Source organism: Hypomesus nipponensis, chromosome 19 (assembly GCF_054491055.1).
Source record: "Hypomesus nipponensis isolate SF chromosome 19, ASM5449105v1, whole genome shotgun sequence".
Lineage (NCBI taxonomy): Eukaryota > Metazoa > Chordata > Actinopteri > Osmeriformes > Osmeridae > Hypomesus > Hypomesus nipponensis.
The window spans coordinates 7,376,545-7,391,016 of record NC_140379.1 but is presented as its reverse complement, the minus strand read 5'-3'; the positions used below and the strand labels follow the sequence as shown (position 1 = coordinate 7,391,016).

At 43.2% G+C, this 14,472-nt stretch overlaps 1 protein-coding gene across 1 annotated transcript in view; it reads right to left on the bottom strand.

Annotated features, from left to right (window-relative positions):
• Positions 1-2,602: 2,602 nt before the first annotated feature.
• Positions 2,603-14,472, bottom strand: part of LOC146246746 (transcription initiation factor TFIID subunit 4) — a 50,251-nt gene continuing 38,381 nt past the window's right edge. The window contains exon 14 of the mRNA XM_084682392.1: positions 2,603-3,182. Within this exon, the coding sequence (XP_084538518.1) occupies positions 3,009-3,182 (174 nt within the window). The 3' untranslated portion in view covers positions 2,603-3,008. The remainder of the gene's footprint in view (positions 3,183-14,472) is intronic.

Below are 14,472 nucleotides of genomic sequence, written 5' to 3'. Positions count from 1 at the left end.
GCCCTAAAAATTGAGGTGATGTCTGAATGTTAAAGTGAGAGAAGTGAATATTACCACATACATTAGACAACATACAACAATGTTATATATTACAAATACAAAAGTATTAAAACACAGTTTCTGATCAGTTTAGTAAACAGCTTATTTATTCCTTTACAAAATTGGTACAAATACAGATGTATGCTTTTCACACAAACAGGAAGTTTTCAATATATGTACAGAGCTTACCAAAAATAACGTAGTTCTAATAAACACATGGTTTTGTAAACAATATTTACATATTATCCATACATTAAAACATACATTTTCCAACTGTGTACATCAGTAATATTGAACTAGTGTTTTGGCTAAAAAGCTGAAGAAGTAGAAATGTCCTCTTGTATTTTATCAGAAATCACACAAATAATTACTAAAATTGTTGTAACCACAAAACAAATATTTAAGATTGTGCTTTTTTTTTACATTTCTTTCCAATATCATAGTTTGAGATCAAATTTATTTGCCTGAAATGTGGCAGGCATTACTGCCAATGTACAAATAATATATATAGCTAGAAAATAATGTAAGCGTTTTTAGCAATTGGCCATATTTCACGGTTGTCCTGAAGGGCAGGAGAGCAAAAAAACATAGCGACCTGTAAGTCATTCAAACGTGCTAGTAATCACATTTGGACGACTTATCATCTTCGGACAACTTTTGGACTTTACCTCTCAACTCTATCATCTCATTTGCACAATATTATCTCATTTGGATCTAATTTCAACTACTTTTTTTCATTTAAAGTCGTTCTAATGACTTAATTGGTTGAAAATAACCAAAGACATGCATACGGTGGCAGCCTGACCCTCTCACACAGTGGCATGGGGCACTCGACTAAACCACCAGTCCCTCTCCATCTGGGCTGGTTAGGGTTAGCTGAAACAAGGCCACACTCCCTGTCTCCACGGCCAGTGGCACAAGTCATGAATTTGAACATGCCAATTTGAAAGCTTGTTTGCATTGGTGAATTTCTTGTATTAAATTGTATCTCGTTCAACTAATTAACTAAGTCGTTCAATGAGATATGAAGTTGTCTGAATGGGATAAAAAGTCTTCCAAACAAGATAATAAACCGAATAAGATAACATTCAGGGCTCTTTAAAATAATTCTGCTTGCCCTTCAATGTTTCTGTAATGTTGTGTGATCCTTGAATGTTGTAAAGTTGTTGCTAAATATAACAGAAGGAGTTTTGTCTACCTGACAGTAGAGATGAGGCCACCTCAACATCTGTTGATTCCACCCTAAAAACTCCAGGGAAGTGCTCAAATTTCTATTTGACAGTTCTTGGAAAAACAACAGATTTATTAACAGCCCTATGTGACATTGTTTGTAAAATGGGCTATATAAATACATTTGATTTGATTTAACATACACTTAGCATGTATCAAACTTCAAAAAAGTCATTATTGAATCACTCAAATTAGTTTATAAGTAAGTTTCTTATTCTGTTGTTTTTACTGGGTGAAGTTATACAAAACAAAAGAGTCCTGTTAGAGAAACTACAATAAACGTTTAAGTTAGCAATTTAACAAATTGACTGTAGCTGCATAGACGGTGAGTGGTTTAAAACCAAGCCAAAAATACAAAGGCCTTTAAAGTAAGGATTGGTCAAAAGGGAGGTTTTGCTTAGCTACCTCTGAGAGGTGACCCTTAGGACAGGGATCATCCAAAAAGTTGCTGGGAAGCACTGGGTCCCAACATTACACACACATAGAGACAGGAACGATACAAAACAAAGCATAAAAAAGACAAATGTAAGTGAGGTTCAAATGAGAGAACTGCCTTTCTATTTCAACATCTCTGCTATGCACCTTTGCAGGTACCTGATATGTTAGAATTAGTTACTGACCGGAAGATGGTCCCGGATTGACTGCTGGTTCAGTGACCCCACTGTGGGCATCTGTGGTGGGGACGGCCTCAAAGAGTAGGCCTCCAAGTCAACAGAAAGGGACGTCGACACCCAAAACTGACAGATAACAACAAAGTATTGAAGCAACAACCATAAGCAGAAGTGTATGGGTAATAAGAAACCTTGGTGCCTTGTTCAACAAGGGGGGGATCACCCCTGCAGTCTCTCTGTTGGGAGGACTGGTGTTTGTGACCGTGGTTTCTTTACTGACCGAGGGGATGGGGGAGGGTCTGAAGGGGAGAGGACTGTATGGAGACAAACTTTACAAGTGAAGAAACAAGATGTCGTGCCTCCTTTGACAAAATTCAATTCCTGTGATTTGACATAGTATTAGTATAGACACATGGTTGTCGTTCTTTTTTTCTTCTTTTGCTAAAACATTATGTGTGGTAAAAACATTATACATGCATCATACATGTTTAAATAATTAAAAATAACTATTTACAAGAATGGAAGCTTAATGCACTGTAATGTTATGCTGCTTATTATAGTCTGTAAACTATATAGTTTTTTCAAAAATGTGATGCACTGGTATGAAATTCTGACTGTACTTCAGACTTCTCAATATATTTATCAAACTCTGTTCAATAAATATGTTGTAGAGACATATGTGCTGTAGGCTGTATTAGGTTGAAAATATGATTCCGTAAAAATAAATGAGATGGTTCATTCAGCTGCCAGGAACATCAAACAGACAGGTAACCAGTGGACATGGACAGGACTGGCTCAAGTCGTTTGACACACAAAAAAACCTCACAGATCCTTCTTTTGAAAACCCAGATCAACTGACACTCTTCAGAATTTGCATGGTCTTGACTATCTATACATTAACACCACACCTTGAAGCTAAAAACAAATAGGACAACCATACAACCATATTCATATTTTTGTTGAGTTTTTTTTCTCTTCTTATCAAAAGCTATGTCAAACATCACTACAGACACTGAGCTGAAAAATGAGAACCAATTGAAGGCACCTTAAGGAGGAAGTTTGGGTTACGTTGGGGGAGGGGAGGGGGGTGAGGAGTGCTTACAGGTGGGGGGGACCGGGACGAGGAGGCTACTTCAGCAGAGCACGGTAGAGCAGTAGTGAGTGGGCAGTGTCCCGCTCCTGCTCCATGTAGAAGATCAAATCCCTGAGGTTGACGCGGGTGATGCGCTGGCGGGCGTACTGGCGTGACGAGGTGGAGGGGGTGGAGGCACCGGCCGGTGACCCTGCGGAGCTGCTGGACACCTAGGGACAGAGAGGACAGAGAAGTCACATGGGGTCAGGGACACGACAGCAGATCACCTGTCAGAGATGAGACGTGTATTTATAATAGATTACTTCATTAAAAAAATCCTAAAACCTAAAAATTGTCCCATTAAAAACAAGAAGTCAAAATTGGTGGGGTGAGGAATGACATTATCGTACAAAATTAACCAATCGAGACAGATTTAACCCCCATGGTGCTAAGCCAATGAGTGATGAGGTAACTGTAATGTCTTGTTTCTACCAACCAATCAAAGAAAAGGACCTCTGATAGACAAGAAACTGCCATTGTAAAAACGGTTTCAATGTTTGTCATCATCGATGATGCACAACAAACAACTGCCTCTATAGGAATAAAACTATCGATGTACTTACAGTACGCACCTATATACTTGTACAAAGTATATTCCTTCTCTTTGAGTAAATAAAAACCAATGACCTGCTAATGAAGTCCAGTACATCAGATGCATTTGACTGAACAAATTAATATTTCTATATAGCTATGTATATAGCTTTTATCACACCTAAACCTTAAACAGGATGTAAAGCTTAGGAAAACAGTTCCTCCACTGCAAGGGAAACCAGAGTAGATTTTTAAGTGTATTTCATAGCTCTTTATATTGGCCTAAAAATAAACATGTTTCCCCTATGTAAACAAAGCAGATGACATGGATCCAAACAGACTTTCCATTCCGAAATGGTACAGTTGTTTGTATTCGATCAGGCACAGAAAGTGGGAAAAAAATGAAAAAGATGGAAACGAATGTATACAGAAACATGGTATTAATCAGAGAACGATTTACATTTCCAAATGAGAAACACCAGGTAGCAAATCCCTCCAATGCTCACTTGAAACCAGACAAAAAGAAATGACAGGCATTTTAGTACAGAGCTCCCCTAAACACCCTCTCACAATTACATTGATTGCCCTGTTATATAAACACACAGTTCAGGCAGAGCCTAATTGGAAACATATGGAGGGTATGATTTGTACAGGACCCTACAGTCACACAAACTACCCCATGTATGGTATGGTGTTCTGTATATATGGCATTGCCAATGCCAATATATATGGCAATCTCCATATCCAGTGGAGGCCAGTGTTCTGCAAACTGTTAAGACTGAGGGTGGCCGGTGCTCCAACAAGTCAGTCAGACCCTTTTTTGTTCAATCTCCCCCCTCCACAGCTGCTCCAGTCACTGATGTTGACAGGTTGGGAGGGCCGGGGTTGAGGTGCACATGGGACGGGGGCCGCTTGGCCCCAGGGGGCCAAGGTCCTCACCAAGGGGCGACCCTGGCTCATCAGGCCAATCACGACTGACCACATGTGAAAGATGGGCCTGCCCGCTGCCATGCCAATTACTGCCACTCACACACCACCCTGCGCCGGAGCTGCGGACTCCACCAATCAAATCCATCCATCCACCTGGACAGACGGGGCGGGTGGCCGCTGGCGTGGGGCTTTGAGAGGAGGGAGGCAATGGAGGGGGGGGGGGGGGGAGTGGACATGCGGGCGTGAGCCCTGGACATCGCTGCCCCCCAGCTCTGCTGCGGCAGCATCCCAGAATGCCTCATCTCCTTTAGTGACATGGCCCAGCCCGGGTAAGTGATCCAAATACAGGGAGAAAGGTCAGGCTTCTGCCAGGGAAGCCATGCTGACTTCACTTACCCCTGCCTACTCTCTTCCTCTACTCCCTCTTATTAAGCCCTCCACGTATGCCAGCGAGCCAAACACACAGCCTGTTGTTGTCTGTATCTATGGTGACCGATCCCTCTCGCAAATTCATGTCGAGGCTCATGTTGGAGGAGGAGGAATAAAAGAAAAAGACAACTGTAGACAGGACCGCAGATGGCTGAGTGTCAGTTAGGAGGGACGGCGAGACGTCAACAGCCACGATTTTTCCCGTCGCTCGCAATTACACTGTAATTGTGTCTCAAATTAAATGAATGACAAAATGGCAGTCTTTGTAAGGTCACTGTGGATAGAGAGAGAGAGAGGGGGAGAGAGCAAGGGAGGGTGGAGAGAGAGAGAGACAGGGCGCACAAATGAAAGTCTCACAAAACTCCACCTCGCCGAGAAAGATCCATGAGGCAAAAAACAGCATCTGTCATTTTATCTGTGACGGCTGCTCCGAGGCATTATGTCATACGACATATCCATCGTACAGAATGCGCGGGGATACCTCGATACATCTCTTCAGACATTTGACTTGTTTGGAGCTGGGGACAAGAGAGGAGAGAGAACCTGAGGAGGAGAGAGAGAGAGAGAGAGAGAGAGAGAGAGAGAGAGAGAGAGAGAGAGAGAGAGAGAGAGAGAGAGAGAGAGAGAGAGAGAGAGAGAGAGAGAGAGAGAGAGAGAGAGAGAGAGAGAGAGAGAGAGGGAGAGGGAAGGTGGAAAGGAGGCAACAGAGGACATTGTGTCTGAACAAGGCCCGACTGCTCACCTCCAAACCCCCATGAGTGCCAATGGGCCAGATGCTAGTCTACACTGTCACACTCTCCCTAAGGAACGCACACACACACTCAGACGTACAACACACAATTTACATCAGGCTAGAGTCTCCAGACACAACACTGAACATGATCCATCAACCCATCGGAATGACATCATAGGGATGTTTACCAACATCTTGAATACCGACTGTAGGCAATATAGTGTATAAGGCATAAATAATGTAGCATATCTTCACCAACATTAAGTGTGTTTATTTTTCAAGCGTCTGTTATTGTCTTCTTCATTTCACTAGTATACTGTTCTCTTAACCTTGGGTGAAGACTAGGCCAAAATTAGGTCCCACTTTGCTAAATGTACTTTTGATTAATAATGCATGCTTGTTCTCCCCCACCACCACACTCCCCCTTTCTCTACCTACTTTGACTCCCTGCCTCTAATTGTCTCGTGGCAGCAAAGCTTCAAGGTGTCTTGAGAAATTTGCATTCAGTGCCTTTATTATTTGGGGTCTTTTCTTGCTGATCAGCACGTTTGAACGTGAGTGGCAGTTGGGCCTTGATGCCCGAGCCAATATTGAATTTGGCTCAGGTCACACCTTAGGGCTGCGGGTTAATGGTCCACTTTGCCAGGCATACAGAGCTGGTTGGCCCAGCAGAGCCTAGACTGCTGTCTCAGCACTCCTCCTCCTACTTCTCCTCCTTGGAGTTCCGTACAGCAGAGCAGAGGCTGCTGCTGTGCACAAGGGGCTGGGGAGAGCACACCCACTGTACATGCACACAAAGCGTGCACACGGGCATGCACGCGCACACTCGTGCACACACACCTACGTATACATACGTACACTTCAGCACAGACTGCTGACTGCTCAACTAACGAAGAGATGTCTTCTAGTCTCCTTGACTGACGTGCTGGCGGACTGACAAACTACTAGCTCACAGACTGACTGACTGACTGGCTGGCTGGTTGAGTGTGTGCCAGGGCACAAAGCTTTCCCACATGTTCACCTCCACGCTGCATTTCAGACGGGGAACGTTTTCCAAGTCCTCTCGACTTCTCTGTTTACAGTGAGGAGCCCAGCCGTGGGAGTGCAGTCCCACTCCCCTCCACGCCCGGCCTGCATTGCCTGTTCTACCGCCGCCATTAATCACCAACAGAGAGCCTCCCTCCCTCTCTCCTCCCTCCCTCCCTTTCTCTCTCTCCTTCCCCTTCTCTTTCACTCGCTCCCTTACGCCCACAGACATGCTGCATGAGGCCATTTTAAAAGAGTTAACAGATGTCGGCCGATTCGCCCTAGGCCTTTTGACATCGCCCAAGTGATGTATTTGATGTGGAGTTTATTCAGCTCTAATAAACGTATAAAGAATTAGAATAATAATTCACAGATGTATGTACACAGATTATATGCCGGAGCTTCTCTTTGAAGCTGAGGAGGCAGCTAAGATTAACAGGACCAGACGGGAGGATGAAAAAGCTTTGGAATAGTCCACTAGTAATCAGGAGGACCAGGATGGACTAATACTGCAGGTTTTTGTTCAGGCCATGACATAGACGCCCTTTGTCCATGTCACAGGGTCTCACTGAGGGGTCCTATTCTGATGGAAAAGCCTTTGGGATACTATTAGGATAATGCTTGTAGGCTACATTGAGAAAAAAGCAGCGAGTTGAACCCATGTTAAGGTAAATCAAAGCAAACCCGCCCATTTCACCAAGTTCCTTTGTCCTTGTATGAATTTCAGTGAGGGAAAACTGAAATTGTAAACAAAAAGGGGGAAAAGCGAGCTCTGGCATTCTGATCATGATAAAAAATGAAGGAATTACTTTCAAAACAAACAACTTCAATTTGGTCCACAACCAAAGAACAACAAATCTCCAAAACGGCCAGTCGCAGACCATCTTAATACCCACATAAAACACAAAAACAGCTCTAGAGCTCCATGGCAATGCATAGCAACCGTGCAGAATTTCAGTCAAGGAGAAAGAAGGCAAAAAAACACCTTATTACTTCTAACTCCTGCAAGCCATTTTGGTCTCCAAAGGTTTTAGAGCGCCGCAGGCCATGTGTCTGCAGTGTTTCGGGAAATGACTTGCCTTCGCACGAACACTGCTATGTTCTGCAGCACTGCTGCCCCAAGCATCCCCGCTCAATTTCTGTTTAACCCCTTCCTGCCTCTTCCCACACTGACTCACAGCCACACTGCTCACGCCCAGCACGGTCCTGTCACATTATTCAGCCTCACATGAGCCCAACACGAATCAGACCAGCTTCTTCACGAGCTGGCGAATTAACTCGCCATCTAATTTGGCTACTTAAGCATGTGATGGTTTTAAACAAACATGGTGCAGGAGAGGCACCAGGTTACAGGGGCAGAGAGAGGGAAAAAAATAGCCATAACACAAGTCCCTCCGCAACACAATTCCTGCTGCTTTGTGGTGTAGTGCGACGACAGTTTGCACACTTGTGTGTATATCAACGGTGGATTAAATCTGCAAACTCGTTGACACAACACATAATTAAAACATCTTGCTTGAGGTCAGGAATTTTCTAATTAGTAGTGTACTGACAAAGCTGCAATTCCATTGCCTTGAGTTTCAAAGTCCACAGGTTAGAGCTAAGATGAAAGCTGACCCTGGAGCACTATTCTGGAGGGCTGCTCACACAATTCCTGAGAAGACAGTCACAGGGTCACCAAGCTAAACAGTGTGCAACACCCGGAACCTTCCTTCCAAACAAAGAACTTCAAACTTTCCTGTCTGGAAACTGTATCTTGGCAATTTTTTTTCCCCCCTTTTCTTTTCAACCTCAGAGAAACAAAAGATTTTCGGAAATGTGTGTGTGTATGTGTGTTGGGGGGGGGTTACCATAACATTTCTTTCAAATCTTTAATTACATGGCTTTTAGCTGGTCTGGATGACTAACTACCAGCTAGATATGAAGCTAATATGAGACATATATTTCTGGCCCTGTACTAACATATAATAACATAGTAGTATCCTGATAGATGGTCTCAAAAGCTGTATTGTCTGTAATATGAAACACAATACGTGAATCCGAATAGTTAGAATTAAAATAAAATAAAACGTTTTTGTATCTAGCATCACGTTTTAAATATTAACCTTTTTTATCAAATACATAGTGGAATGTAGGACATGAAACTATTTGATCAAACAAAAAGCCTAATAAAAGGTTCTCTCTGAAGTTTTGTAGGGAATGTTCAAGACCACCATTCTTAGATTCGAGTTAACCTGGGCAATTATTAGAGCAACTATCTATGACTTCATAAAGTATCAGTTGTGGGAACTTTTCAACATTAAATATTAAAAGCGTTTCATATATAAAGTGAACCCAATTAAAGTTAAAATGGGCTAAAGTGTAATGAGTCTCAAGTCAGAATGCTTGTCTTCCCGCTCCAACCCTGCTAATGAGCCCTTGTTGGTTTTGCACGTTTTACTTTCAATGGTGTGGTGGTGTCATTTCTGGTGGTTTTAAATGTTTAATTCTAGTTGAATGAGAGGGTGGGGACTGTGTGAATAATCAAGGAAGCGGGTGTTTTGCGCCGCGATGGTTAAGTTCTTAGAAGACGCCAAATGAGGGATGGGGTCCACCCTTTGATGTCTTTGTGAATCGGTCTTCACAAGCAACAACCAGTGAACAAAACCCCTAATCAGTGTGGTAGTGAAGTATATTTCAAGTATCAAAAATGAGCAGGCTAAGTGAAGACAACCCGCTAATGACCTATATGGAGATGTCCAAGTGTGCCAGCAGTAGTATCCATGAGCAAAACCATTTAGCATGGTAGCCTTGATCATTCTAAATGTTCCTTGGCGTCTGACAGGACCCCTCCATGGCCCCACTCGGATCCTAGAGCACAGCACGCACACCCAGACCTGTCAACGAGCCCTTAACACGAGGAGTGACACGTCCCACTTCCAGGACCATGCATCGAACCAGAGGGAGTATGCAGATGTGAGGCAGATTAGCGATCGGATTCACTGCGTTCATACCAGAATCGGAACCCCTTGATCTCAAACTGACATAAACGGGGGCCCTTTTGACGTCGTCTTTAAACGGCGGCGCACATGGTCCCGGTGCTGCCGCCACCAACCCCCCTGCTGAAGAGGCGTGAGCTAAGTGTGAGTGGCAGGGGGACGTCTGCAGAGCAGGTCTGATTAACATCCCACGTCTCATCTTCTGGGGGCAGAGCGGTGCCTTATGTTTTATAGAGATGCCCCAGAAAAAGGAAACCCAAACTTTAGTAGCATATTTAGCGACAAAAGAGCGTCTGCCTTTAACTACGACTGCTACAAGTCTGAGGTTCATATGAAATGAACAGAGGCTCAAACAGTAGCACACAGGCTTCCACTTGAGCAGAGAAGTCACAGATGTCTGACTCTAATCAAGGGTCCGGAGGAGGAGCAGGATGTGAAATCTCCCAGTAACTGCCATTTCTCTTCGGTTATTGCGGCTCACCGGTCCTCTCCCAACCACGCCTTGCTCACTTTTTCCTCTGGGCCATATTCCTCCCAACAGGTCGTTTCTCAACAAGCCCCAAAGGCTTTTCCTCCTTACCTGCACAGCGTTTTGGCAAACTGCTCCACGGCAGTGCTGCTTCCCAGGCTGTGTGTATGTATAAAGCTTATCTACATATTGACTTGCATTAAAACCCACACCCTTGTCTGCCATAATAATTACATTTCTTGTAAAAGGAAGTGCTTGATTCTTTCCTGCACCTGGGGCGGGCAGCTGCTGGTGCGCCCGTTGGCGCCCGACAAACACACCTCCAGCGCTGCCTGGTGTGCAAACAGCACCGGCATACACACACTCACAGCCACAGCCATTGCATTCTCTACTCAATGGAGTCTTGCTGTAAAGCTGTATAATCAACACACTGCAAGCTTAGCGCCAAGCACCTTCCTGTGTGCCCAATTATAAAGCAGGCCGGATGGTGCGGACAGGTAATAGATATATAGTAGGGGCCTGGTTGATGCTTGTCAATGGGTTGTATCACACAAACACACACACATTGTACAGCAGAGTACACTGTACTCATAAAGGTTGACCCAGGACGTGTGTTTCCATCCCTAGGCTCCCTCTCCCGCTCTCTGTGTATATAAACACTCACAAAGGCCCACACAGCCTATTCAGCAAAGCTTGGAACATTTTTTGAACTGACACGACTTGTAATCAGCACACTGACGCACGCACACAAGACCAAATCCGGATACTCACAACTCTCCCAAGTTCTATCAGACAAGATCGTTCATTAGTCCAACAAATACATAATTGATGCAATCTAAAATATACATGTGATAATGAATCAAATGTGGAATGAGACACAAAACCATAGACATTCTCTGGTTCTGGCAATCCTTTGTTTCGGATGGGTGGCTAGCTCTACCCTGCTGAATTAACCCCAGTCTCTCCAACCACAATGTTTTGAAGTGGTCAGAGCACAAACAGCCGTACCTCAGCCATGGTTGGTAATAACTCCCTCTAACATACTTTAGGAGCAATCAGTGTGTTTATTTTAATTCTTTATTCCAAGACCAAAATGGTCATTTCTCAGAGGCCAATATCACTGAAGTCCTCTGTGATATATCTGTGGCCCTGTTTTGTTTCATTCCAACATTTACTGTAAATGAATGCTGAATCCTGGAGGGCATAATGGAAATAGATGTGAAAGAAACTCAAACTTGTGGGACACTCCCAACAAATGATTACCTTTAAGCAAAACAAACCGTTGTCAAGAGTCTTTCTGAATCACTAGTCTTTTTTTCTTTCATTCCTTCTTCTTTCATTCAGGATGAATATGATAATACCGTACATGGTGATGTCTGAATTCTGCAGAGATTATTTGTCAAAACTGCCTGAATTTCACAGTTAATTGGGCTTCCTAATTAGCACAGGATGTGCAATTCCCTTTGCAGTCAGTGGGCTAAGTGGTAGAGCTTTAGTGAGCGGATGTCACTGCTTTAAGCCCAGAAACAAGTCTCCCTTTAAAAGGCAGGCAACACCGTACATTACGCACCCAATGATCGATTCAAAATCTTAATTAGGGAAACGACAAACAAGCACAGGGGCCTAATGAACTGTGTGCCTTGTCAAACAGCTGCCTGAATATATTTATTGAGATCAACGGTAAATTTAACGATTTGGGCAATTAACTGCAGAGCCCCTCTGTAATGTAGGAGGACAACGAGGGGACATGGAGGCAGGCGCGGGGCCCACAGACCCTTAATGGAAAGCAGCTGACAAATATTTGTCGTCCCCAGAGTTCTGGAAGAAGCTTTAGAGGGTGAGTGGGCCTTTGTGTTCCAGAAATGAAGATATCACACAGGGCTCAATCCCCGCCGTGCAACAATTCCAGTCATTTGCTCAGCTTGATAAAACCACTCTGATGCTTCAGCAGTGAGATATATCTTTAAAGAGCTAGTCTGTTTTTCTGTGAATAAACCCTATCCCCTTTTTAATGATCAGAAGTTTAGGAGGAAAAAAATATAATGGGACATAACAAGGCATTGGTGTTATGATCTTAGTGTTATTATTAGTGCAGCATTTCCTATGACCAGCCATTGCCACATTTTTTTTTCTTTCTTAAATTCAATCAAATGGAAAGGAGCAAAAAAAAAAAACGAGTTTTTTTTTAAGTGAACCGAAAAGTGCGACTTGGATTTAATATTTTATAATTGCCAAGGGACATTCCGAGATCAATGAATTTTTGCCCGGGACGCACATCAGAAAGAGATGTACTTCAGTCTTTTTAGGGAACATTGGTCTATTTAATTCCAGTGTCTGATGCATGTGAAATATGCCTTCCCTGGCCTCTCCCTGCTCCCCCAGGCTGGGCTGCAGGCAGACATTACCACTTTTAATGGGCCTCCATGAGGAGAGGCAACCCAGCCAATACCCCCCCCCCTCCCTAATGGAGCTGCTTGTTTATTCTCTCGCACCATTTTCTGAAGCTAATTTTAGCCATGCTGTGTTTCTTCATGATAAAAAATAAATAACACAACAACAAAGAACATATTGAAGATTTAGCAACAATTGTACAGAATGTGCTCCAACCAAACAATGCAAACGGGTTGTAAAAAGAGGAGGATTGTTCTTTGAGGTAGGCTAATCGGGGCGTACTAACGGCTTGTATGTCGCTCTGGTGGACTGAAGTGAGGACTGATAGTTGGTCGAGGTTAAAAGGGAGGGATAAAGCATACAGAGCAGGGCTGGTCTCACAGCAGGGAGTTCATTGAGAACAGGGAAGGGCCTAGAAGGTTTGAAAAGATAATCATAGTTTAGAGAATAAAATACATCATGGAATATAGCTGTGTATAGGAAATATCTGGGTCAAAGCAGACCACTGTAAAACTACAGTATACATGAGATACAATGTATGCAGAATGGGTATAACCTAGCCAGGGGATGAGTGGGAAAACAAATGACAGTTCACTTTCACAACAAACTGTAAAATAGTTTATGGAAGTAGTGTGGAAGAAATTGGGATTTCCTGTGTGCTTACATTATTCACTAATCAATAGAACTAGTCATTGGATACTAGTTAGTATGTTATCATGTAAGCTTGCTATTAATAAGAGTAGATTGTGTCTATGTGTCAGACTGTTGTAACGTCATAACTGCCTATCTGTCACCATCTATGTTTACATTCTTGTGCCCTATAAAAGATGGTTCTCCGGCTTTCAGAGCGGAGAGACATGATTGAGACCAAGCCTGGTGTTGTGTTGTCATTTACTGTCAGACGTCTGGTTATCTCTCCCAATCTGCAGAATGATAAATACTTATTCGAATCCAGAACTCAACTGAACTTAGTCACTCCGATTATGAAGAGACAGACAAAACACTTTCTTCATCACTATAGCCACAGCCTAATTGTTAACCTAGTTGCTTACTGGTACCTGCTGTGAGAACTATATAATGACTTTCAGAGGAGAACTACAGATTTTCCTGTCATTCTTCCAGAGTCACATGCAGCTCTATGTGCCAGACAGGTGCTCTGGCTGGCCTGGCATCCCAATGCATAAATTCAATTAGACTCTTCCTGAAGCACCTCCATCTGCAAACAATATGGTGCCCTTCTTTTTAATCAAGCTTTTCCCAGCAAGGGACCAAAGGCCCTTCAAATTAAAAGTCATCTTCAGGAATGCTCCTCCTAACTTATAGTCTTGCTGCTGAGATCCAATAAAACTGGAAAAGCAACTTTATAACTAAACTAACCAAACTATGTTCTAACGTAATATGTTGTTGTTGTTTTGAGGAATACACCTCAAAAGTGATCCTGCGTATAGTTAAGTGGTCCTACATTACAGCACGGCACTGAAAAAAAACTAACAAAGTACTTTAACTAAAGACTACAATGATAAACTAACAGGGTTTTTTGTAAACTGTGTCTTTTTCCAGTACTGTAGAGGCCACTATGGATAGCAAGACAAAAACACTATTGCAGATCTCGATATGTAAAACTATGTTTATGTTGGCATTTGTGCCATGTACTTCTTTTGCCTACATCAACGTTTTTATGTATTTCTTCCTGCCCCCTGCCAGCTTTTAATGAAAGATCATTTCCAGCGTTTCCCCATGTTCCTCTCCCCAGGCTCAAACCTTTTCAGCTGACAATAGAGCTGACAGGAATAATACAGTCAAAGAAAAACAAACTTGAATAAATAGTAACAAGAACAACACTGCTTCCTTGCTAATGTCACTGCTACACTGCACAAACCAATCACCACGTCTTCTAACAGCGTGAGAGGGGGTGCACTATAAATAACGGTAGGAAGTGAGACAAAGACACATGCAGCAGCTCCTGAGGGGAG